This window comes from Ciona robusta, chromosome 8 (assembly GCF_009617815.1).
Source record: "Ciona robusta chromosome 8, ASM961781v2".
NCBI lineage: Eukaryota > Metazoa > Chordata > Ascidiacea > Phlebobranchia > Cionidae > Ciona > Ciona robusta.
This window is the reverse complement of record NC_143242.1, coordinates 961,102-985,137: the sequence shown is the minus strand read 5'-3', so window position 1 is coordinate 985,137 and position 24,036 is coordinate 961,102. Positions and strand designations below refer to the sequence as shown.

Below are 24,036 nucleotides of genomic sequence, written 5' to 3'. Positions count from 1 at the left end.
TGTATTAATTATCGATTGATTATAGCTATCTATCTTAGCACTTTCTTTCCTATTAGTTAATTTTTATCATTTTTTTTATATTAAAATGTTTAATATATCTCAATAGTACCTACTGTACCACTTTCTTTATAAAAAAGCCAGTTTTTCGTGTTTAACATTAGGTTTAAAAAATTGCCGAGCCAGCGTAATCTAGCACAAAGCTAGATTCAATCGAAAAATTAAAGCATAATAAAGTTTACATTTTAATTTTTTTGTATATTTAGAAATAAAAAGCATTCGGTGTACCAAAAAAAATAATATAATTTTTTTTCCTCTGTAGTTTAGAAAAGCTTTTTTAAGAAGCTTTGATAGTACCTTTAAGGTGGGTTCACACTAGCGCCGATAGCTGGCGATTTGAGAGAGTCTGGCGATTTTCTGACGTCACTTCCTTCATCGTTAGCGATACGAGCGACAAAATTTCGATTAGAAACAGTTTCTACTGTGCCGATGATGGCTAGCGATGAACGGCTTGGGCGCGAAAATTAACAATTTTCGCGTAAACTATTTCGCTGCAAATTAAACGTTGGAGATAAATTTTGAGTAAACGACGTATAGTTGTCGACGTATAGCGTTATGGAGTCGTTACGTTGCGATGGGTGCTAGCGTGAACGGATCTACTGCAACCCCCCGCCACGATGCGTTGAGATGGGCGCGACCGTTGAACTACATTACCGCACCCCCAACACACTTAATAATCAAAATTAACAATGATTTCAAACTTTCCCATCTTATCCTGTGTGTTTTCGAATTTGTAAAATTTCATTTGTTGTGCGGATCGCTAAATAACTTCTCGTGTGTTTTATTATATTTTATTTTTATATGTTGTCAATTAATAAAGGAATGATAGTACCAATTCGTGGTATTAACCAAAAACCGTCATCTTTTTTGATTTTAGAAATATTTGGCAATATGTGCTTAAATGTCCTATCTCCCCCCATTGTACTATATTCTTTCCTGGGTATTTTCCTCCACTTTAATCGCATATTTACGCTTAAACTATTAAATTTATTTTCCAACTTCCCGCCAAACAGAACAAGATACCAGGCGATTTTACATTTGTGTGTGAATGCTTTGTAGACATATCGGCCGACAATCGCTCTCTCCCATCGGCAGCGCTTTTACCCCCCCGTAGTGTGAACCCGCCTTTAGGTCACCATTTTTGAGCATCTATATTCATATACAAATTTTCATTTTTCGTTGGTATATGCTTCTTTAAGGCCGCTACCCAGTGTTATGGCATATTTTAATAAAGAAGTTGTATTATTTATCTATGGTTATCGATAAGTGCCTGTCAATCCGACCGAGAAGCAACAGTGACGTCATTGAAGCACGATAGCTTCAAAAACGAAAAAACTTAAGAATGAAACAAGAGTGTAGGGGGTGCGGTAATGTAAAGTTCAACGATCGCGCCAATCTTAACGCATCGTGGCGGGGGGGTGCAGTAGATCCGTTCACGCTAGCACCCATCGCAACGTCACGACTCCATAACGCTAGGTCGACAACTCGGTTTATTATACGGACAAACGAGCGGCATCAGGCCAGGAACAAACGTGAGGACAGCAAGAGTGTAAGAGAGCTCCCTACTGCCCTCCCAACACAGAAAATAGGAGGGCTTTTATAGCATGAAACACATGTGCGAAAGCAGTAACAGGAAAGAACGTTTTACACTGAAAAGTGGCGTCTGTTCGCCGAACGGACGGACTGGGCAGATAGTTTCCTGCCTTGTTGGAAAAATGCAAGATATGTCATCTTTATGCACTAAGTTAATTTGGAAAACTATATATATCTGTGCTCAAAACACACTCAATCGCTACAGGAGCATACTCAACCACTTCAAATACATTTTATTTGGACCATGAACATACCCAAAGTTTCAATGCCAAACTTCACACATGTGACATGTAAAAAACGACATTTAAAAAAGAATTCCATTAAAATGACATTTTTCAAAGCAGCATTAGTTTACAAATTATTAATTTACCATACTTTTTTTATCATGTTCACGCCAACTGTTGTAAACTTGTATCAACTTTCTATGAAACCAAGATAAAACTGTAAAGAAACCGCAGCAACGGAGAATGTAAATAAAGCTTTCAACACTAGTAGTGTCCAGCCATGTAATACATACACATGCAGAAGCAACTCAATAATTGGATTGCGGAAAACACACAGTGCAAGAAGAGTGGTGATAATCGGTAGGATGGAACGGTTGATATCATTTCGAGACCACATCCAAACAAGCGAGGACATTGCTAGTATGTGTATCTGTACAAACACAATACTTTATTATACATAGTAAAATTGATTGATAAAAAATCAAGAAAAATAACTTTCGATTTTCTATTTTAAGTAAGAAATGAAACTATTTTTTTGGTCTGTAGAAACCATATTTATCATACATTAGATAAACAAGCTTGTACCATTTCTAGGAATATTGAACATATGGTTTAAAATTTTGCACTGTTTACTTTGATATGTGACCTTTTATCTAAATAAATGTTTTTCAAAAATGAACAATACCAAAGTAATGTTGGAGTCAAGAGCCATTTGAATATACTTCCAATCAAATTCAACACTTCGTGCACCAACCCAAAAAGATAGAAAGTAGCTAAATAGGACTTGTGCACCTCCCCAACCAATACTGGTAACCAACACTGAAAAATAACACATATTTTAACAGAAAGTTCATTAAACCAATAGTACGTCGCTTAACCTCCCGTTCTATTATAACCGAAAGTTACGAGTGGTAAGTCCTGTTAACATGGTTACTAATCAGTACTGCACTTTGAAATATTTAATTCAAAAAAATATATATTTACAAAATTTATCGTAAAATCCTACAAACTACTAGGCTACTTATTAGTAGATATTCAATTAATTACAGCTCAGCAAATAAAGTGTATTTGTTTATTGAATGAAATACTAAAACATAACCGCATAAAAAACAATGCCTGAAAGTTATTTTAAACACTTGCGCTAACCTTTTAACTCTGGTTTTCCAACAGTCTTCGTGATAATGTAATATAGACCACATAAATCACCAATATCCACTGCACTTTTTAGAACTTCTCCAACAATATTAATGTTGCTGGATAAATTATAATCCAATGAAGGAAAAAAGGTTGCAAGAGCTAACATCTTTATCAACTGTGTCACCATGTAGATCATTCCAGCGAATCCAATATCCATCAAAGTATTGTACTCGGATCTTTAAATTAAAGTACAGTGTTTGTGTAGGTGTACTGGATCTGGTAATCATAACTTATATACCCTTATAATCTATATAGGGCCCTGTTGCGCATCGTATCTTAAATTAGGCTTAAATACAGTATCAGCTATTTTAATACTCCTGTAAAACATGTAAACTTTATATTGTGGAATTACAAAATTAAAGTTTTAAACCTTTTGACCTACATTGTAATTATTGTCTTGTAAAAAATTCTTACTCGTCATTGTATTCGTCTATAAAAAAAAATTGACCGAAGCAAGATCAGAATTCAATAAACTGGTTATTCCTGCATGCATTTAATTTGTGAGTTTCGGCCAAGCTAGAAGAAATAGAACTCTTCTGTAATAATGTGACAGACTACTATTGATGAAATGATTATAATGGATATGTTAAACATATTATGTTACAGGAGGAGTATAATAAATAGAGATGCACCAAGTTGAATCTGGGGCCCGTTAACCACACATTATTAAACATATTTACGTTTTTAGGACCATTTGATTATCGTAGTCAGTCACCCGGCACCGATTAACACTGATGTTAAAACTGCCATATTCAGTATGTCAGTTTCAGTACCAGCATAGCTATATTTTTGTGTGCGCTGACATCTAGACAAAGCAGATAGAAAAGATATCTTAAGGGTGGTATGCAGAAAGTATACTTAGGTTTCTGCTTGATCTTAGTTTAGCTAAACGGAGATCATGCAAAAAACTTAAGTGGTATGCAGAAAGTATAATCAGTGATTCTTAGCTGATCTAAGTTTATCTTTTTCGTGTTTGTGACGTAACAATGGACGAGAGAATTTCTCTCGAAAATTACTTGACGAAGAAGGCAATTCTCAGTAAAAATGGCGACAAAAATGTTTAATAAAAGTCAAAATCGAATTTGTTATTGCTTTTTTCCTTTAACAGAATAATAATCAATATAAACAGTATAAATAGTATGGAAAGAGTAGCAGCAAGTCGGAATAAGGTCAGTAAGCGGTTAACGAACTTTTGCGAACCAAAGCGCTTTTTTTCTAAAAAGGCCCAGACTCAGTTAAAACCTATAAAAACGATCCAATACAATCTATTTGAAAAGGATTTACAGAAACTAATCTTATGTCGCGTTACCAACTTTGAAACTACCAATTTACAACGCCGGCAGACACTTAAACAGCCGATTTCGCTGTTTAACTTTTTGACGATAATCGACAATCAAAAATCGGTAATTAACTTTGATTATACTTTCTGCATACCGTTTAAATCGTTGTTATGTCAACAAAGAAATTTGATCTAAGATCAAAGTTGATTATACTTTCTGCATACCACCCTAAGTGTGAAAATTAGCGCCTTCATTGTTTATTTTATTGGTAAGGCTGCTGTCTCCAGGTGCCCACCATTGCAGCCATGTAAGGTACAGCATACAACTCCCAAACACTATGACTGCCATTGTCCTGACTGCTCACACCAACTAAATTACCAAAGATATCGTGTGCACCACCTTGTACACCTACACTTGTGTGACTGAGTTTAACAACATCAAATGAATTATGTTTTTGTCAGCAATCAAGTTTACTAGAGTCTGAATCGTGCACGTGATGAACATGATTTTGACAGAAAGTTCAACCTGGTTCGGCACGTTTCCTTTATGTCAGCAGGATAATTTTAAAAAATTAAGTTTACCAGTAAAAAACCATAAAAAGAGACATAGCAAGTAAAGATAGTTAGTAATCAATATAAACTTGCCAAACTGACCTAAAACGTCTCCTTCCTTTTGAAATGGTAAAGGGGGGTGCGCAAGCACCCCTAATAAAATAAACAATAGAAGTGCTATCTCCCGCGCGCTTAAAACTTATCCCACACGGGTTTGTCTGGAGGACGTGCGCACTTAAAATATCGTAGTTATGATCAGTAATTCAAATGGAACACCTGATGTGATAAAAACAAAAAACAAATGCAAGATGCGAATGCGCGTCAGGCATGTAAAAAAAACAAAAATACGACCGATACTGATTCCTGTTTAAATTTATCTGGCAGTTTCATAAATCGTAGACATATGCGTTATCCTAGGGCCCATTTTTTTTACCAATGTTAAAATGGTGTTAAAAATACTAAATTCGCACAGTGGTGTTTGGTTTTTTACTTATATTTTAACAAACTTTCTTTTGCTGACCCACTAACAGTCTTTTTTGGCTATAAGCCAACAATTTTTTCGGATCAAAGCCAGATTACCGCCATGATTTCAACTTGCAACACACAAACTGTCAGTACTAAGCATTTGCAGGTAAAAACGACTTTTTGCCTATGAAAAAAACAGCTCTTTTGATATAAATACGGCACAGGTTCATGCACCATGTACTTCTTAAACTGCTCACGTAATACACATTCGTCACAATTCCTATTATTGCGAAATAGCTAGCTATGTTACCTCACAACTGCGTATGTCTCTTGTCCGTATAAATGCCAGATTTATAATAAAATAAAGCTGTTTGTTACGTCAGAACTGCACGAATAGGTAACTTACATTAACATTATGCGATTTGTTACGCAGCCGGCGAAGTAAATAAATTGCAGACTACTAAGATATTGAGTGATATTACACTTGCAAGTTAAAAGATGATTGCGATAAGTGTTCCTGCTGCGTAGAAGGTCTAACTATTGCGTTAAGATACACCCGAATTAAATTGTCTTTGCGTGTTTGCCGCACTCCCACGCAATTGGTTATTAATTAATTAACAGGAATACTACATTTCAAAACTTGGTGCCTATGGATGTGCTGAAGTTGCAAAAGCTAGGGTTCGCCGAGATTTACCGAAAGGCTCGTCACAAGCCCGAGCGCCTATATTGTTATCAAGGAAAAAGGCGTAGGAGAATACGTTCCTGTTTAGCTAAAAAGCATTGCTATTCAAAATATTACAAGGCACGTGGTTTGTGGTTAAAGGGATGTTTCATAATTCTCAGTGTTGCAAAACGTAAAATCATATAAAATAATTGTAATCCGATACGCCTTGAAATTCGTTGATGTTGCATCTCGCTACTTGTAAGAAAGCAAATTCAACGAATGAAAAATAATTAAAGAGAAAGCTATGCTGACTAGTCGTTACCTTTTAGTAGCTTCACTTTCTTTGTTAATAGCATTAAAAAAAAGTAAAAAAGAAGACGTTCAGGCAGGGGCGCAACCAGGGGGGCTGTTTTGCTGTCATGACAGCCCCCTTTTCCGCAGACACGCACGCAGCCAGAAAGTGCTAGGACGCACACATACGCGTTGCATTCAATATTACATTCCTTCGCTTGGAATTGGAACAAATTTTCGTTCAATTGTTACTTCACTTGTCCTATTGCAACGTAACTATTAATTTTGACGTTTTAATAGTTTCATAATATAACAATCTGGAGGAATGTGCCCACTTCCCAACCAACCACGAGATCGAAACATCGTGTATGAGCGTCACATTTTTACGCTCTGCGCCGGCGTAGGAAATAAAGGAAGACGCATGCGGTAGCATACAGTCCACACCTAACAAGCGAAGCAATCGTTGTGAATTTATTTTTGTGAAAAGTGACGTAATGAAACTCTGGTTCTGGTGCGGTGCCAACAAGCGATGTTTTTTTGGCTTCTGTCCAAGCTCGGCCGGGACGATACTTTGTAATATCATATTACAATTTCTGTTTGCTATACTTTACTGATAGCGCCGCTCCTCGCTCTCATATTTCCACCAATTAAAATTCACATAATCGCGGTTTATCTGTATCTAAACCAGTGGTTCCCAAACTTTATCTACTCGCGTACCACTTTATTTCATGCAGCGTTCTCGTACCACCTGCATACTAAACTACTGAAGGCTCGTGAACAAATAATATTAAATAGTGAAATTAGAAACCGCACGCATATGTGTTTTTTTCGGCGGGAATTCGCAACATGGCATTGCCTTTCTCGAAGTTGCGTGTAAAATAAATGTAATTTGCCAATTAAACAAGGTAACAGGCGGTACGGACCAGAAGTATAGCACTGCTGTATATTTACGATGTTTTCTTCAGCCAAGCAGCATATTTATTGCGACATAATAGCAATTCACACGTTGATTATTTGCGTCATAATAGCGATTGTCCCCTTGAATATTTAGCTTGCCGGTGCTTGAATGCAGGTTGGATATTTGCCCTTACGTTTGCGCATAATGGAAGCAAATAAAACACGATTGTTTACCAACAATCTCGTTTGTGATATAACAATCGTAATGGTTTATCAAAGGTATTCTGACGTAAATAATCGTTACATTATCCATGATGAATATGCGTAAAACTGTCACCAATGTTTCATCTGTTTATACTAATTTAGATACGTCTTATTAATAATGTAGTATTAGTTTTAATTTACCGCGTAAAATAGAGTATATATTCGTGTGCACAACCAATAAAGCGGGTGTTTTATCGCGTCAGAGATAACCGTTGACTGGACGTAAATATGACAGCCCCCTTTTGAACGCGCTGGTTGCGCCACTGCGTTCAGGCACAAGCTTTTGAGTTCCGGCTCCGCTTGGCACATCCCCATTGGCGTCAATTCCCGGAAAAAAGGCGAAACAAAACAAACGTTTGTAACTTTGCGCTGTAGTCTAGCCTTATTTTTACCATATTTTTCTCAACCGGCTAGACTGTTTGTTATGAAATAGTTGGGATCCACACATGGATTTAATGTGTGTCGTAGTTTAACCTTCCCGTGCGGCGTAATAGCCTTCACGAGCGTTGTAGTTTAACCTTTACGTGCGTCTTAGTTAAACATACACTAGGGTTTTTTATCCCTAACAGTGGTTAGCGTGTCTGTGTCTAGATTACAGGTTCGAGGCTACCATGGCATCCAAAGAATAAACATACAAGTAAGGACAGCCATTGTTTAAAAACAATGGTCAATGGGCGCCATCTTGTTTTCCCACATCAGGCCATGAAATGCATCAAGCATGGGCACCAGACGGATATTTTGCATATTTTAACTGCTTTTTAGACCTTTTCGTTTTTTTATTCAATAGTTGTTCTATAGGATACGGGAAACACTTATGATGCATCAAAATTAAAAACAATTGAATACTTCACAAGCCAACCAAAACTCAAGCATTCGCTTTTTAAACATAAAAAATTAATGCTATGCCGGTGCCAAATACATTAAATATATATAATTGTGTAACATAAATAACCCAAACATTGCTCAAAAATGAGCAAATATGTCGGTTAACGCATGTGAAGTTCAACGATGTTTGAGCGGGAAACATGTGGGAAACAAGATGGCGGCCTTGTCCTTACTTGCTGATATCTATGTTCTTTGGTGGCAACATTGTGGGCATGTGTTTTCTTTGGCAAGATACATAACAGCAATTACTCCAACCAAAAAATGTATATTTCAATTAAATGTGATGAACATTATGCGGGCACAAAATGTATGAAACAGAACACCTGTGTTATTATAATGGTCATGCCTCATTATATAACTGACATTTGCTTACTCCTGTTTCAACATGATGCTAATAATTTATTTTTTAGATTTGGTCATTTGTTTTAAAATCTTATTCATTTTGCAGCCACATTAACTAGGCAACTGTTTGTAAACAATGCTACTATCACCAATATCTTATTAAAAACCCTAGACAAGCGGTTGTCCACACAATTAGCCTTCATGGTTACAATCAGAACTACAGGAATCTAGGGCCAACGAGATATTCATTTAACTGGTGACTTGTAAAATAGATGGTAATGATCTTTTTTTTAGTTAGGCGTTCATGTTAAAAATAAATGGGACTATACAAAGAAGACGGAAAATTTTTTCCGCTAGAGGCGGTAATTATTTAAATTAAAAAATACGGAAAAACAAACAAAACAGCACTACAAAGTGTTAATAAGTGTAAAACAAATTAATTAAATATTAAAATAATAAAAATACCTTTCTAAATACATAAAACACTAGTAAGATTGTAAGAACATACTTCCCACATTAGGTCGGTTATATACGCTCTTTCAATGTGATTATTGTCGTCGAGTCTGTGGTGTAGCGGTTTGCGTGCGGTCGTAAACTCACTTTGTTTCATTTTTACCGGGTTCGAGTCCCGCACAGTGGAATACTTTTTTTATATTTATTTTTCAAGTTTTTTTTTGTTTGACGAGTTTGGGGTTAGGAGTTAGGAGTTAGGGGTTAGGGGTTAGTGTTAGGGGTTAGGGGTTTATATCTAATGTGTATAAACCGTGAAACTAACTGCTCCCCATAAAATAGAGAAACGAATTTGTCATCGCCTCCTAGCGGAAAAAAAATTTCCGTCTTCTCTGTATAGCTCCATGTGTTAAAAATGAGCTTTAAAAGTATCATAACTTCAAAGTTTTTAAACATGGTAACGAAGAAAAGATCAGTGGAAAGAAAAAAGATAACGTAATTTCTTGTTTAGATTTATTAAATAAAATTACTTACAGTATTGACGTCTTGTATGTCACAACGTAGGGTGAATATGCCAGCGCCACGCAGTTTATAAAGTGTACAAATGTCATGTTTAGTTTAACCTGTGCCAAATAACAGTACAGATTAAGACAAAGCTGGGTGCTAGTGATGAATCCTCCCCCCCTTGCCTATAGAAAAAAACGGGAGACTAAAAAAAGAAAAAAGAAAATCATTAGACCGTAACGGTATTTCTCCATAAAAATCATATATTAGTAAATATATTATATATTATTAAATATCCCGGGTTATGGTTCACCTGGAGCAGCAATCTTGGTGTCGTTGGAAAGAAGAAGCGACACTTCAATTACGTATAAAAGATATAATTAATAATCAAAGTACTTTTGGTTGGGTGGGCCGTCAAAGTTGACCCGCGATAAAATACAAAAATCGTTAATAAAAATTAACAAAATTTTGACACACGTTGATGTATAGCAACATGCAAAACATATTAAAAAATTGGGGTAATACCGCCCCTAGTTTTTGATTTATTAATACTTTCGCAACCCCTACTTTTAGCGTATTATTCATAGACCGGTTCCATCGTCGCTGCACCTAGTGAAGTCGACTCCCCCCCCCGCCGAATGAAAGAAACTACTTCTCTTTGAACTTTAATATCTCGAGTTATAGTAAGGCTAAAATAGCAATCTTGGTGTCGTTGGAAAGAAGAAGCGACACTTCAATTACGTATCAAAAAAATATATTTAATAAATAAAGTACTTTTAGTTGGGTGGCAGAAACTGGGGTAGCGGAAGCGATGCGTACGCCGTTTGTCAATTGCACGTTCTCGTCTGTCAGGTTAGCAAGACGAATGCTTGCGCGGTTGTTCTTGCAAGTTGTTACGCAGTTGGCTGATAAAATATCAAACTTTTCCGTAAAATTCTCAATGCGTTCGATAAAAACCGGCATACCGGGTACATTATCTTCATTAGGTACATGCCAGACTTTACAAGATACACGTACCTCGGTGTGACCGGGAACAATCAAATCCTCCGTCAAGCAAATGTCCGTTTGATGGGGAAGGAACGGTTTCGATAGCAGTGGGATGGAGCAATCCCCGATCGATAAAGTTTGAGCATCGTAACACAACCGGCACTGTTGGTCTTGCAAGAAATCCAATCCTAACATGAAATTGTGTGTAATATCTGTAGCAATGTAAACATTTAGGTCCAAAGTTTTACTGTCCACTGTAATGGGTAATATTGCGGTGCCAGTTACGTTCAGGCTATTCCCATTTGCTCCAACGAATCGATTACCGGGAGGAATGGGTAGTAGCCGAGTAGGGTTGAGGTTGTCTCGGGACCAAACCTCAAACGACTCTTGCTTCATTATGCAAATGTCAGCGCCTGTGTCGACAAGTGCGCACATCGGCGTAGCACCCAACAAAATATTAACAAAACGCTTTCGATCGCTAAATCGAGTTTGGCCTACTTGAAAAGTCTGACGTTTCCGGGGATCTTTAAGGTTGAAAACTTTGTCGGGTTTCGAAGCGTTTCCCGACATCATAATTGGTGGTCTGGAAATATTAAAACGAGTGGTTTCGTTGTTGTTACGGATTGTTTGGTCACTGGTTTTGGTTGTTTTATCCTTACTCACACACTCTGCCCGTACGTGACCCATTCGACCACAATTAAAACACTTACGATTATTGAAGTTGCCGTGACGATTGTATGTATTTCGGTTTGGCTATCTTGGTCCGTGATCATTCCCATACGTTTGTCGTGATGCTGATCGTACTTCCAAACGCTGCTGTTTTACTTGATCAAGGTCTGAGCGTAGCTTTGCCAAGACATTCCCGATGTCGGTGGACTTTCTTATCGACTCTCGTTCCATTTCACTTAGCTTTGTAAGGATGACGGATAATTCATTTCGGTGGTCTGCCGTCGTCATACTCGTTGCACGATCGACAGGCATTGCCTTAAGCGACGTACTAGAATTGTCGTTCGTTAAAACAACTTGGGCAGCGAGGCAAAATTCCCGCGCATAATCCAACTTTTGTGGTATTGCTTGCGCTAGCTGCCTATCATGGAGTCCGTTAATAAGTGCGAGATACATGACCTCGTCCTTTGCGGGGCTTTCTTCTGGATAAGCAAGGTCTCCCATAGACTTCACTGAATATACGAAATCTTTATTGCTCTCGCGCGCGTCTTGCCTCCGGTTGAACAGTTCGTTTCGGCGAATGGCTAACATGCTCTTGTCTGACTTTGCGTTACGTGCCCGCAGCAGGATAGTCTCTAGGGACAAGGAAAACACGCTTTTATCCTTGCCTTGAATTTGCCAGCGAAGATCCGCGTCAATCGCAGTCAAGAACATATGACGTCGCACGTCTTCGGTCGCTTTGACACTTTCACAATACGAGGTAAATACGTTAATAAAATCGTCGATATTTTGGGTTGGATTAAACGTGGGAGGAGACATTAAAAAGTTAAAAGACATAGCGAAGGCGCAACAAAAAGAAGGTTAATATAAAATCAGCGAAGCTCTCTCTCGCAGTAAAATTGTGAGTTATAAAGCGATAGCAGGGTCCTGGCAGGATCGCCAATTTGTAACGAGAATTTATCGTTAGGGAGGTTCAGGCACCCTGCTTTAACGGCCTACCGCTAGCTCACAATCCCACTGATATTATAATATGCGTTAATAGTTCGTATACGTATAAAACTTGCTGAAGACACAACTCATATAAAAAAGACGCAACGAAAAGTCAGCATACAGAGAATCTAAAAACAGTTGCAAACGGTAAGAAACCCGAGAGAGAACTGGCCACGTTCTCGCTTTTTCAAGCGGCCGCGCCTCGGCATGCCTGCAGCCGCTCACGTGACACAATATACGCCGGCAATTACGGGAGAAGGAATGTGAGAAAAAACAATCAGCAGAAACACGTGAAAGAACTCAAAAAAACACAAAACGGAGAAAACACATTAACTGAATACAGTGAGGTGATTTTGACGTTACAATTGAAGTGTCGCTTCTTCTTTCCAACGACACCAAGATTGCTGCTCCAGGTGAACCATAACCCGGGATATTTAATAATATATAATATATTTACTAATATATGATTTTTATGGGAAAATACCGTTACGGTCTAACGATTTTCTCTTTTCCTTTTTTAGTCTCTCGTTTTTCTATAGGCAAGGGGGGGAGGATTCCTCACTAGCACCCAAAGCTGGCTATATATATTCGCCAGTTCAAAGCTTTTCCAAGTGTAATACTAATTTACGAGAATGCGTTGCGAAAGTATTAATGAGGTAAAAACTATTACTCCAATTTTTTAATATGTTCTGCATGCTGCTATACATCAACGTGTGTCAAAATTTTGTTAATTTTTATTAGCGATTTTTTATTTTACTCCGACAACATTCCACCACTAAAATCCTGCCAGCATAGTACACTAACAGACTCCCTAACTTTTGTACTATGCTGTCAGGATTCTGCTCAAGCACTAAACCGTCATTTTGACAAAAATCAAAGTTTTAAGAAAGAAGTGTTGCCAAAGTAAAGAACAACAAGAGATCATAGCCCTAATGAATAGGTACGTTTTAAACTAATTAGCATAATATAGTAGAGTCGGGGAAGATGGGACACCGTTAACACATAATATCCAAATAGCCTGATCGTGTTTTAAACAATTAACAACGGTCTGTGGAAGTCGTAAAGATACGGTTTTATAATTCATTAAATGTTTGTAGGATCCCGGAGGGCCTTTTAGACACCCGTTGTTGGTGTATTGTTTATGAGTTGATTGCAGGTGATCTGCAGTTGACTTCGTGCGCGTCTAAAGCTACGTCCTAGTCTAGGTTATCTAGGAGTTGTCGTTTGCCGTTTCCTAGTCTGGGTTATCTAGGGTTTTGGCTGGCATGAAATTACACGGTTCTGTACCTTCAGTTAAAGTAACTATGTTTATTTGTTCATATGCTTCGTATCGTTATGTCGTTCTGTCTCTCGTTGTTATCTCGTTTAGTTCTCGTTTCTCTTATCTTTTTGAATGGCAATCACACGACGGTATATATAGCAGTCGGGGAATGGTTTGAGGGGAAAAAGGAATTCCGGGTGTCAGAAGAATCGGCGTGATAAATGGCGATAACGAGATTCCAATGAAAAGGAAACAACTGGGAGCATCGGCGCTAACTCGGTTAACGGCAAGGTGCATCCGCCGCGTTGTGGGAAAGTTAGCACGCGACGTCAAACATTTGGGTCAATATTGGGGACAAAAGTATTGGTGTGACGTAATATTACGACGGGCCGCTACAGCCTTACTTTGATATAGTACACCTTACCAACTCGAGAATGCACACGTTCATTATTTTTCCCCTTTATGTATTGACGGAGTGAATTGTTTTATATGTTGTGTGTATGAACAGTGTGTGATTATCGAAAGTTAAAGCACTTATTCAAATAGAAGCAGAAAGTAGATAATGGTTACATATGCAAAAAATTATGGCGTTTACAAATACACAATGCAGTAATAATTAATAATATACATAAAAAATGATAAGCTTACTGGCAGCTACCGATCGCGCGTAGCCATGGCGCCCTCTATAACAGGCCTGGACACCGTCGGCGCTTCTCTCGAAACTGGAGGCGGATGGTTTTGCAGCGCTTGTACGAATTGTAGACAGTTTTAATCAGGTATTTGACGAATTATCGTATTAGAAAGTGTTTGCTCGGAGTTTTAGCAGTTAGTACAGTATAAATGTTTAATTTATTATTCAGTTTACGCCTATTATGTGTATATAGTAGACAGTTGGGTATTTATAGATGTGTTTATACTGTTAAAGTAACGAATGTTCACCGGTGTAAGATTTGACAATCGCACCCATGAGGATCTTTGATTAAGTAAGGTCTATCGCCAGAAGCTATATTGTATATGCTCTGCTGCTGCACTGTGTTTAAAAACTACAAAATTCAAAGAAATCTTAAAATGTACAAAGTTACAAACCACTCAAGAATGAACTTCATTTTATTGTATTTTTGCAGGTTCTATCTCTAAATGAGATGTAACTGACTTACACCATCTATTTAAAGAATGTTGCTGAGTATGTAAAAGTGAAGAATATTCATTTAAAAACTGTAATGGTCACTTACACGTTAAAAAAATAATGAAACTCTTCCGCTAACTTACACACTGGAATCATCTTGATCAAAATCTATGGCCCTCAAAATGTATTTCAACATTATGGCTAAAACGATTGGGGGTGTGGTAAAGAAGCAGCAAGAAATAGTCATAACAACGGTTTCGCCCTTCCTGCATTGGCGTGGCGTACAGATTGCATATATCGCCGTCTCGCACCTCGCTCAACAGAAATCCGACTTCAGCAGAAAAGTAATGACATTAATTATAACAAGTTCAGGTTATAGCTCAGTTTATTCGACAATACGACATCGACATCACGATACAGATAACAGTAAGGACAGCAAGCATTACCTGGGCCGGCTGCGTGCCCATACAGCACTGGAAGGGCTTATAAAAATGGCGATAACTAAAAATGTAAGAAGAAGCATCACACACGAGAAGAACATTATACAGCAAGGCGAAGTTTCTCCGCACTGTTATACAGGGCCCAGTTACAAGAAACAATCAATGCGCAACGCCGCATAAACATCACTCCACTGGACTGGACATATCACATTTTATTGCCTTGATTCCAATGTATTGCATATTTCACCTACGAGTGTCAAGTCATCAGTATCTTCAATCTTGGTGGTCAATCTGGTCAGTGTTTTTGTACTGGGGAGCATATGTTATGTTCCTCAATTTTTCATTTGACGCTTTTGAAGATGAAAAATAATCGATGAAAAATAATCCAATTAGTGAATGAACGACAAGTGCCTCACGAGAATACACAAGCTTACCAACTAAATAAGCTGTTGCATTTTAATTTATGTAGTCAGCACTTAGCGGAAACTTTGCACGTATGGCTTACTGCAATATTAAACATGATAATAAACTACCTATCCTATGCTATTCTTGGCCATCTGTCCAGCTAAAGAGGAATTTAGAATTATAAAGCTACGATGAAAATATTCATGATGGAAATACTTTAACACTTTAATGGTAAATAAAAGTACTCTGGATAGTGGATATGTATCTTTCCTGGGCTGGATAATGACAAAATTACAAATGGAACTAAGCAGGAAAGAAATATTTGTTTAAGCGGTTGGAATCAAACTTTTGGGGACACGCAACATGTTGTTCCTTGGAATGGACTGCAGCCATCTTGACCTGTATTAGTTACATGTGGTAAACAGAAATTTGTGTTTTATCACCTATGCATCATACCCACTTGTACAACCTGTCTCACAACAAACCATACACATGATTTCTCACTATATCTTGCATACAAGCATTTTGTTATACAAAATGTATACATGTGACCTGTTCTAAACTGACATTACCTTTATCAGCATATACAAACCACAAAAGAGGTAGCATTTTTTTTTAATTTGACTCATCTTTTTTATTGTACAAATGTAAATGTGTTTCTTTTAAATTACAATGTAACCAAAAATAAACTCATGTTACAATTTCTAAATTGATGTGACTTGTTGCAACTTAACAGTTTAAGAAGGGAAATTTAAAAGTTATCTTTATTTTTGATTAGCGTTTGGATTTGACTGGGCAATCTGTCCTGCTATCCTAATAACTAATACATCATTTCTGAAGGTTTTTTTTCATAAAGCAAGAAATAGCCCTTTTAATGAGATTAATATTAGGATCATCAGACGAAAGAAAACAAAGTCAAAAAAGGATTTTCAAAAGCAAGCAGTCTACTTAAATTCAAAAATAAACTGAGAAGTGGAAGGTCTTGTAGTTCAGAGAATATTTATAGTTAGAAAAGTTTTGCTGAAGTGTCTGTGGGACTTAATTTAGAACCAACAACACAGGCGCGCATAACCAAACAAACAAAGCTTCAGTTAAAATTTTACACTGGTGGCCAACCATACACATAATACAAGCAAGCTAAATAAAAAAATTAAACATTTATACTGTACTAACTGCTAAAACTCCAAGCAAACACTATCTAATGCGATAATTCGTCAAATAACTGATTAAAACTGTCTACAATTCGTACAAGCGCTGCAAAACCATCCGCCTCCAGTTTCGAGAGAGGCGCCGACGGTGTCCAGGCACAGATAAAGGAGGACACTCGTAAACTCGTTATACAGATGTGCGACTACATGCATTTCCATGGAAAAATTTTCGTCACGCTTCGCTGGTCACATGTAGGATTTTTCGGTAAGGACCTCGCCAATTCGTATAACGCGAGGTATAGGAGTAATGCGCTTCTTGGAGATGTAAATAGTTTTATACGACCGATTTGAAGACGGAAAACTTATTTTTATCACCAAAAATCGTTACACCAGAGCTCATATAAGTGAGAAACTTATTATTGGTTACATACATTATATTGTAAGTTTTCATTGCCAAACTTTGAAAGATTTGCTTTTAATTTAGTAATTTATACCTCAGGGGGTTTTCAACTATAAGATACTGATATAATAAAAAAATAATATTTTGAAAATAAATTCAAAATTTGGTCATTTGCAATGGGTGATTTTTTTTTATAAGAAGTGGCTTGTGCTAAAAACAGAGTAGTAATACCCAACTTGTAGCAAAAATGAAAAAAACTTTATCAATAGTTATTATCAATTTTCTGTTATTACAAGTTGATATACATTTGTGGGAAACAATATTTATCCATTGATGTTCGAACATTACCTATTGTCGTTCAAACAATACCAATTGTTATGCAATAATATAATGTATAGGTAACATGTTAAAAACTATAGCAGTTGGGCAAGAAAAAGAATGTTTAGACTTAATTTTCAAAGCGTACAGTATTATTTCGTGTTATTTACGTATATTCCTATTTATAAATACACTTAATATTCAGAATTAACAATGATTTTAAACTGTCCCATCTTATCCTGTGTGTTTTCAAATTTGTAAAATTTCACCTGTTGTGCGGATAGTTAAATAACTCCTCGTGTGTTTTATTATTTTTCATTAAATTGGTGTCAATTAATAAAGGAATGGTAGTACTAATTCGCGGTATTAACCAAAAACCGTCATCTTTTTTGATTTTAGAAATATTTGGCAATATGTGCTTAAATGTCCTATCTCCCCCATTGTACCATATAAATGGACTCTTTTCAAAAGTTCATTATTGCTGCTCGAAACTGAATCGTACCATGTTAATTCTCCTGTTTTAGAATTCAGATAAAAAAAGGTTGAAGTGACTGCTCCATAACACTGGAAATAAAGTGAAATGCCGCAATGCATTACCTTTATTTTCTACCAGAGACTCGTATGATTCATTTGCAGTGCTAATTTCAGACCCTTTAAAAAACTTTTTAAAAACCAACATGAAGTCAAACCAAATTTTGTTTCATCCACTGTGCCTGATATAAAATATTCCACTGCATTTTCAGACAACCATCCTTTACTAGTATCTCCCTTGAAAGATCAGTAATTAATTAAGATAAGTCATCACTTGAATTAGCACACTTCAGCTTCACTTCTCCTTCAAATGCAATATAAAGTTTATACAACGAAATTGCAGTTAATCATATGTATACAATAAGCAAAACATGTTATATATATATATACCTTAAAAATGATTCAATGTCGAAAATTTAATGTCTGGTAGACTGAGTTGTGCTGGATCATCACGCCAACCATTTAACGAAATCCATCAAATCGAAAAAGTATTATATAAAAATGTGTGGGTTCTGCATTATAAATTAGAAGAAGATTATGTAGGCTAAACTGTATTAAAATCTATATTTATCTTTTTCTATGCAGCATGTCTTTTATCTTGTCACCCTCAGTTGGATCTCGGACAGACTACATGCTCTGCACCAAACTTTCCTGATGATTCCGTTCTTCTCAGGCAAACTCCCGACATAGCCTAATACTTTAAAAAGAGACCGTTTTATAACTGCATTTGTGTACACGTATGTACAGCCAGGAATGCAGCAATGACTTATTGTAATATATGTATATATTATTACTTCAATGTTAGTGCACTGATAGAGTAAATTAGTAAGATTAGGTATATCAGTATTAGGCCGACATAAATATCGATTAGCAAAATCGTCGTACACGTACGTAATACTGTTGACTCGATTTAAAAAAAAATTGTTACGATGGGGGCGCGTTTTTATTTATTTTTTAATCAAAGAGATACATTTATCTTACTAGAATTCGTTGTCCTTTTGCACTTAAAAGTTACAGATTTCCTAGCAAGACGGTTTGAACTTGACTAATTTTTGGGTTAAAATTCGCGGTTTTTGGTAATAATGTTAATTCGATTTTTTTAAAAATTGTCGCTATAGTAAGGAGATTTACCTTTGTAATTGAATCACCATTTTAACTTCATATATACTAACCAGAGTCGTATAAATTTATAGACTAAAATAACTATTTCTATATATATACGTATATATAGATATATTACTAACCAGGGTCGTATAAACACCGAGTAGTCTAGGTGTAAATAGCTTTTATTTACCTTACCAAACTTTTTGGGGGTAAAAATATAAATTTAGCCGCCTTAAAAACAACCTTTAAATTTGTTTTTTGGCCCAAGTTGTAATTTACCGAAAAACTTGCATTTTCCCTATACCTACCTACTGTGTTATTTTGGACACAAATTGCCGTTTGATTTCTCTTTTACGTAACAATGGACGGTTTTATAATTCTTTCATTACTACCAAATAGTACGCGAAAATAGAATGAAAAAGTGTCCCATCTCCCCCACCCTACTATACGTAAGATGCCATAAATTTGTGGTACATGTCGGGTGACACTTTCCCGGGAAAGTCGTCATGCTCCTTGGGCGACACATTTTCGGCGGCTGGTAATTTTAGAATCGCCTGTAAGATGAAACCTATCACGACACACTGAGGACAAGGCCCCACAAGATTGTTCCAAGGCACAGAATTTCATTGTTTTAGTTCCGTGTTCTGCTCTGCTTTAATACATAGGCCCATATTACGTGAATAAGTTACGGATAATAAGGTTGGTTGAAACTGCGTATTGGTCCAGTTTACCGAACTTTATTAGAAAAGCAAACTTCCTGCTTGGCTTCCTTCTTAACAACATTAAATCTGTTTGTAGCCTATACTCACTTTTAGAAAGCTTAAGATAAAATTTACGACTCCGCATTAATAAACCTATAGCTCGGGATATAGCAACGGTGGGGAGAGCATCATTACTGAGCAATAAGCACAAAACAATTAAGCTCGGCATTTTTCTACTACGAGATTATATGTTGGAACTATTGATTACAATACAAAGAACAACATGGAGAAAAATTGACATTCATCATAACGTAACATATTCTATGTAGTGTTGCCTTCTTAAACGAATAAATAAATAAACCTTATATGCTTTAAATACGAATCTCAGTAAAAATGTATACCTAAAACCAATTTGTACTATTCCTATGTAATATATACATGGAAAAAACTATAGTGACATCGTTATATTAATATCAAACAAATTTTTAATATTTTGTAAACGTAAAACTGCATAAACATTTGTAATTTTTAAATAAACTTCTTAAATTACTTTGAAGGACTCTGTCTATTTAAACACAATGATGTATTGAACGCTTACTAAGTAACGCTTAACAGGGCACAACTTTACGTGAACTATACAGGGTACAGACCAATGTATGTTGATAGGCTATGTATACACTAAAGCAATATGCAATTTAATAAATATTGCGCCTGTTAAAATACAGTTTAGTTATTAATCTAAGCACCAATCGGACGGTCTTGAAACAACGAAGTTGACTCCCATGTTCTAGGGATTCCTGTGCGATTGGCGTTTACTGTTTCTCGAGCCCATGTTTGGCCATAACGAAATTTTTGACCTGCGGTAATTATAGAAGTTGTTATACAGGGTCACGCCGTAGTTCAGTGGTTAACCCGCCTATATGTAGTCCGTACGATTTATGGAATTACCGATGCATCAGTATTGTATAACAGCTGTCGTTGCTCCGCCACGCGACGATAAATATAAGTCTTATTAGTTCAAAAAATATAAACGTTTAAAACAGCTGCAAAAACAATAGAAGATTATGTTACCTGGTACATATCCAGAGTAATTTGGCATGAGACCGGCTTGCGTGTGGTAAATGTTCTCAGCTGGAATTCTAGATTTAAGGGCTTCCCTTCTGTAGCGATCAACGTCTTGCTTATCGTGCCATACACCCTGTGAAGGGTCAGGGGTGAACCAGCGGTACATATCCCTGCACCATGGAGTGAGTTGTCGAAAGTTTAAGGTGATCAACTAAAAATGTTGGTATAGTAAATATATTATAACTACTACACAAACTATATAAAATCAAAATCATACTTTAGACAAAACTGATATCGTATAGTAGGGTGGAGGAATACGGTAGTCGGACAAGACGAGACTTTAATTTTAAAGGAATAAAAATAAATCCCCTTGTATTTCAAACCATATAATGATAGAAAACTGAGATATATGCACAAGGAAAATAGGCAGGGTTCAATATGATTTTAATTTGAGATAAAAACAACAAAACAACATCGGTTTGAAGTTGTATACAATACAATGGGGGAAGATGGAACACTTAAGCACATATTGCCAAATATTTCCAAAATCAAATTAGATGACGGTTTTTGGTTAATACCACGAATTAGTACCATCATTCCTTTATTAATTGACACCAATTTAATGAAAAATAATAAAACACACGAGGAGTTATTTAGCGATCCGCACAACAGGTGAAATTTTACAAATTTGAAAACACACAGGATAAGATGGGACAGTTTGAAATCATTGTTAATTTTGATTATTAAGTGTATTTATAAATAGGAATATACGTAAATAACACGAAATAATACTGCACGCTTTGAAAATTAAGTCGAAACATTCTTTTTCTTGCCCAACTGCTATAGTTTTTAACATGTTACCTATACATTATATTATTGCATAACAATTGGTATTGTTTGAACGACAATGGGTAATGTTCGAACATAAATGGATAAATATTGTATCCTACAAATGTATATGAACTTGTAATAACAAAAAAATGATAATAACTATTGATAAAGTTTTTATTTTTGCTACAAATTGGGTATTGCTACTGTGTTTTTGGCACAAGCCACTTCAAAATAAATTATCACCAAGTGCAAATGACCAAATTTCGAATATATTTTCAAAATATTATCTTTTTATTATATTAGTATCTTATAGTTGAAAACCCCTTGAGGTATAAATTACTAAATTAAAAGAAAATCTTTCAAAGTTTGGCAATGAAAACATACAAAACTACAATGTGGGGGAAGATGGGACTCTGAATTGAAATATATTTACATTAGCAGTATTCTGCAACTTGAAGTTAACCTACCGAGTTTAACAGGCTGTGGGGGGGAATAGCCGGGAGAAATAGTCATTGGGGGGAATTAGCCGGGCGGGAAATAGCCGGTTACGAAACTTTATAAATATACGTTATTGAACCGATATGTTTTTGTTGTTTTTATATTTCAAATTAAAGTTATATTTTTCTCCCTTTCTGGTTATAAACTGGTTAAAAAATAAACTAAAACCAATTTTATTAAACAAAATAAACTGTACAAAATATTAAAGTTTTTTTATGAAGCTGTGAAACTCGTTCGATCACACACGTGAACTACACAATTTCATCAGCTTTACTCTGATTTAGCGAGCCCTCAATATTAGCACCTTACTATTTCGAATAATTCATTCTGTAACATTAGTTTTCTGATTGTCATTGAAAGGGGGTCAGTTAAATGAAAATATAAAAAAGTCTCGCGCCTGACAAAGTGTCCCATCTTCCCTCACCCTACTATATATTAATATAATAAACATTTTTTTCTTCCCGTCGTAAATATATTCGAAATTTGGTCATCTGCACTTCGACATAATTTATGAGAAGTGGCTTGTGCAAAATATATAGAATAGCAATTTAGGCTACCTTTTTGAGGCAAAAATATAAACCAGAAAAAATATTACAAAACTCAAAAAAGTCTTAAATTATAAAAAAATAATTTCAAGCATCCTCAACATGATGTTTGAGGATATATCATACCTTCTTATTTTTGTTTATTGGTGGCATTGCTTTGTAACCGGGAGGAGCGGTTTTCGCTCGTGGCGACCTTGGAGACGATGATTCAGAATCGTGTGGGCTTGTTTTATTAAGGGCTGTCAATGGACGAGTAGTTAGATCTCGAACGCCAGGGTAGGTGTACCTGTAAATCAAAGCCTACGTATTATAGCTCAAATATTTAAATCAAAAATTCGGATCCAGCAGACTTGTTTCGTTTGCGTATTCAGATAGCGTTGTTGTATCAAGGGCCAATAACTTTAATCCCGGGATTAACAATACTTTGTTCTTATAGGCACTTCTATAGCGACCTGAAAGCAATGTAACGGACTTGAAATAACTACACAAAGTGCTGAATGCGTTCATTCTAATCCTGACAACATTTTAAAATGTTTGCTAAGGCTTAACTTAAGTGGTTTAAACGTTTCCCACAATACATTGTAGAAGAGTGGCAGGACGTGATAAAACTTAAGCAATCGTTTATTTGTTTCGCCATGATTTGATAAATTGTTTTATATCGGTTTTGAAATTACTGTTTGCTGCAATGAGGGCATATGTAATAATTCATTAACGTACGATATATAAAGAATACAATACTACATTTATTAAATATATAAATCTGATACTAAAGCTTGTACGACTGCTTACCTGCCATCCTTGCTTTTATATAATGGACTAGAAGTGACATGAATACTTTGCGATGCATAAGGGTGACCAGGGGTGTTGTAGTTTGGCATGATCAAAACACATGAATCTAAAAATCTTGTTTGCCGTACACAAATCAAACTAATGTTATGGTTTCGACTTTGCTTTAACAAAATTGTTAAACCTGTTTCGTCTTTTACTTCGGCGTGTAACCTCTATGTCTGACAAGAGTTCTTTTCGACTGACAGTTAATTGATGTATGTTGACAAAACAGATCTTTCCCTAGTCTGACTTGGGAACAATGCGAAGCTGGAGCTTCTTTGTTACGCGCATAACGAAACAACGCGCCCGTGTGCGGCGACATAAGAAACCTTTTTAGTCGGTTCACGGCCAGTGCTCGTTAACACGGTGGAACATGAGTTGTATGAAGTATAAAAAGCAATATTATTTTACGCTCAGAGTTGTGCTGAAATAAGAATTCCATCGCTAGCATTATTTTTCATGTATGTTATTGTGCTAACGTCTTTCAAGAGATGTCCGTAACCCGGGTGATTGTGGTAAGGTTTTATG

General features: G+C 36.2%; 3 protein-coding genes across 3 annotated transcripts; all 3 read right to left on the bottom strand.

Moving 5' to 3' along the window:
- Nucleotides 1–1,868: 1,868 nt before the first annotated feature.
- Nucleotides 1,869–9,859, bottom strand: LOC149732039 (BOS complex subunit TMEM147-like). The gene is made up of 4 exons (XM_089882182.1): nucleotides 9,695–9,859; nucleotides 3,021–3,247; nucleotides 2,560–2,693; nucleotides 1,869–2,304 (listed from the first exon to the last, which is right to left on the bottom strand). Exons 1-4 carry the CDS (start codon nucleotides 9,769–9,771, stop codon nucleotides 2,065–2,067), a joined length of 678 nt encoding a protein of 225 aa, XP_089738308.1. The 5' UTR covers nucleotides 9,772–9,859; the 3' UTR covers nucleotides 1,869–2,064.
- Nucleotides 9,860–10,313: 454 nt separating this feature from the next.
- On the bottom strand, nucleotides 10,314–14,096 carry LOC149732038 (uncharacterized). The gene is given in 2 exon segments (XM_089882169.1): nucleotides 10,314–10,569; nucleotides 10,682–14,096. Coding segments are annotated over 2 exon segments (1,485 nt in total). The 5' UTR covers nucleotides 12,155–14,096; the 3' UTR covers nucleotides 10,314–10,557.
- Nucleotides 14,097–19,982: 5,886 nt separating this feature from the next.
- LOC149732037 (uncharacterized) lies at nucleotides 19,983–23,812 on the bottom strand. Its single transcript, XM_089882185.1, has 4 exons — nucleotides 23,470–23,812; nucleotides 22,807–22,966; nucleotides 20,813–21,017; nucleotides 19,983–20,598 (listed from the first exon to the last, which is right to left on the bottom strand). Exons 1-4 carry the CDS (start codon nucleotides 23,556–23,558, stop codon nucleotides 20,480–20,482), a joined length of 573 nt encoding a protein of 190 aa, XP_089738311.1. The 5' UTR covers nucleotides 23,559–23,812; the 3' UTR covers nucleotides 19,983–20,479.
- Nucleotides 23,813–24,036: the final 224 nt, after the last annotated feature.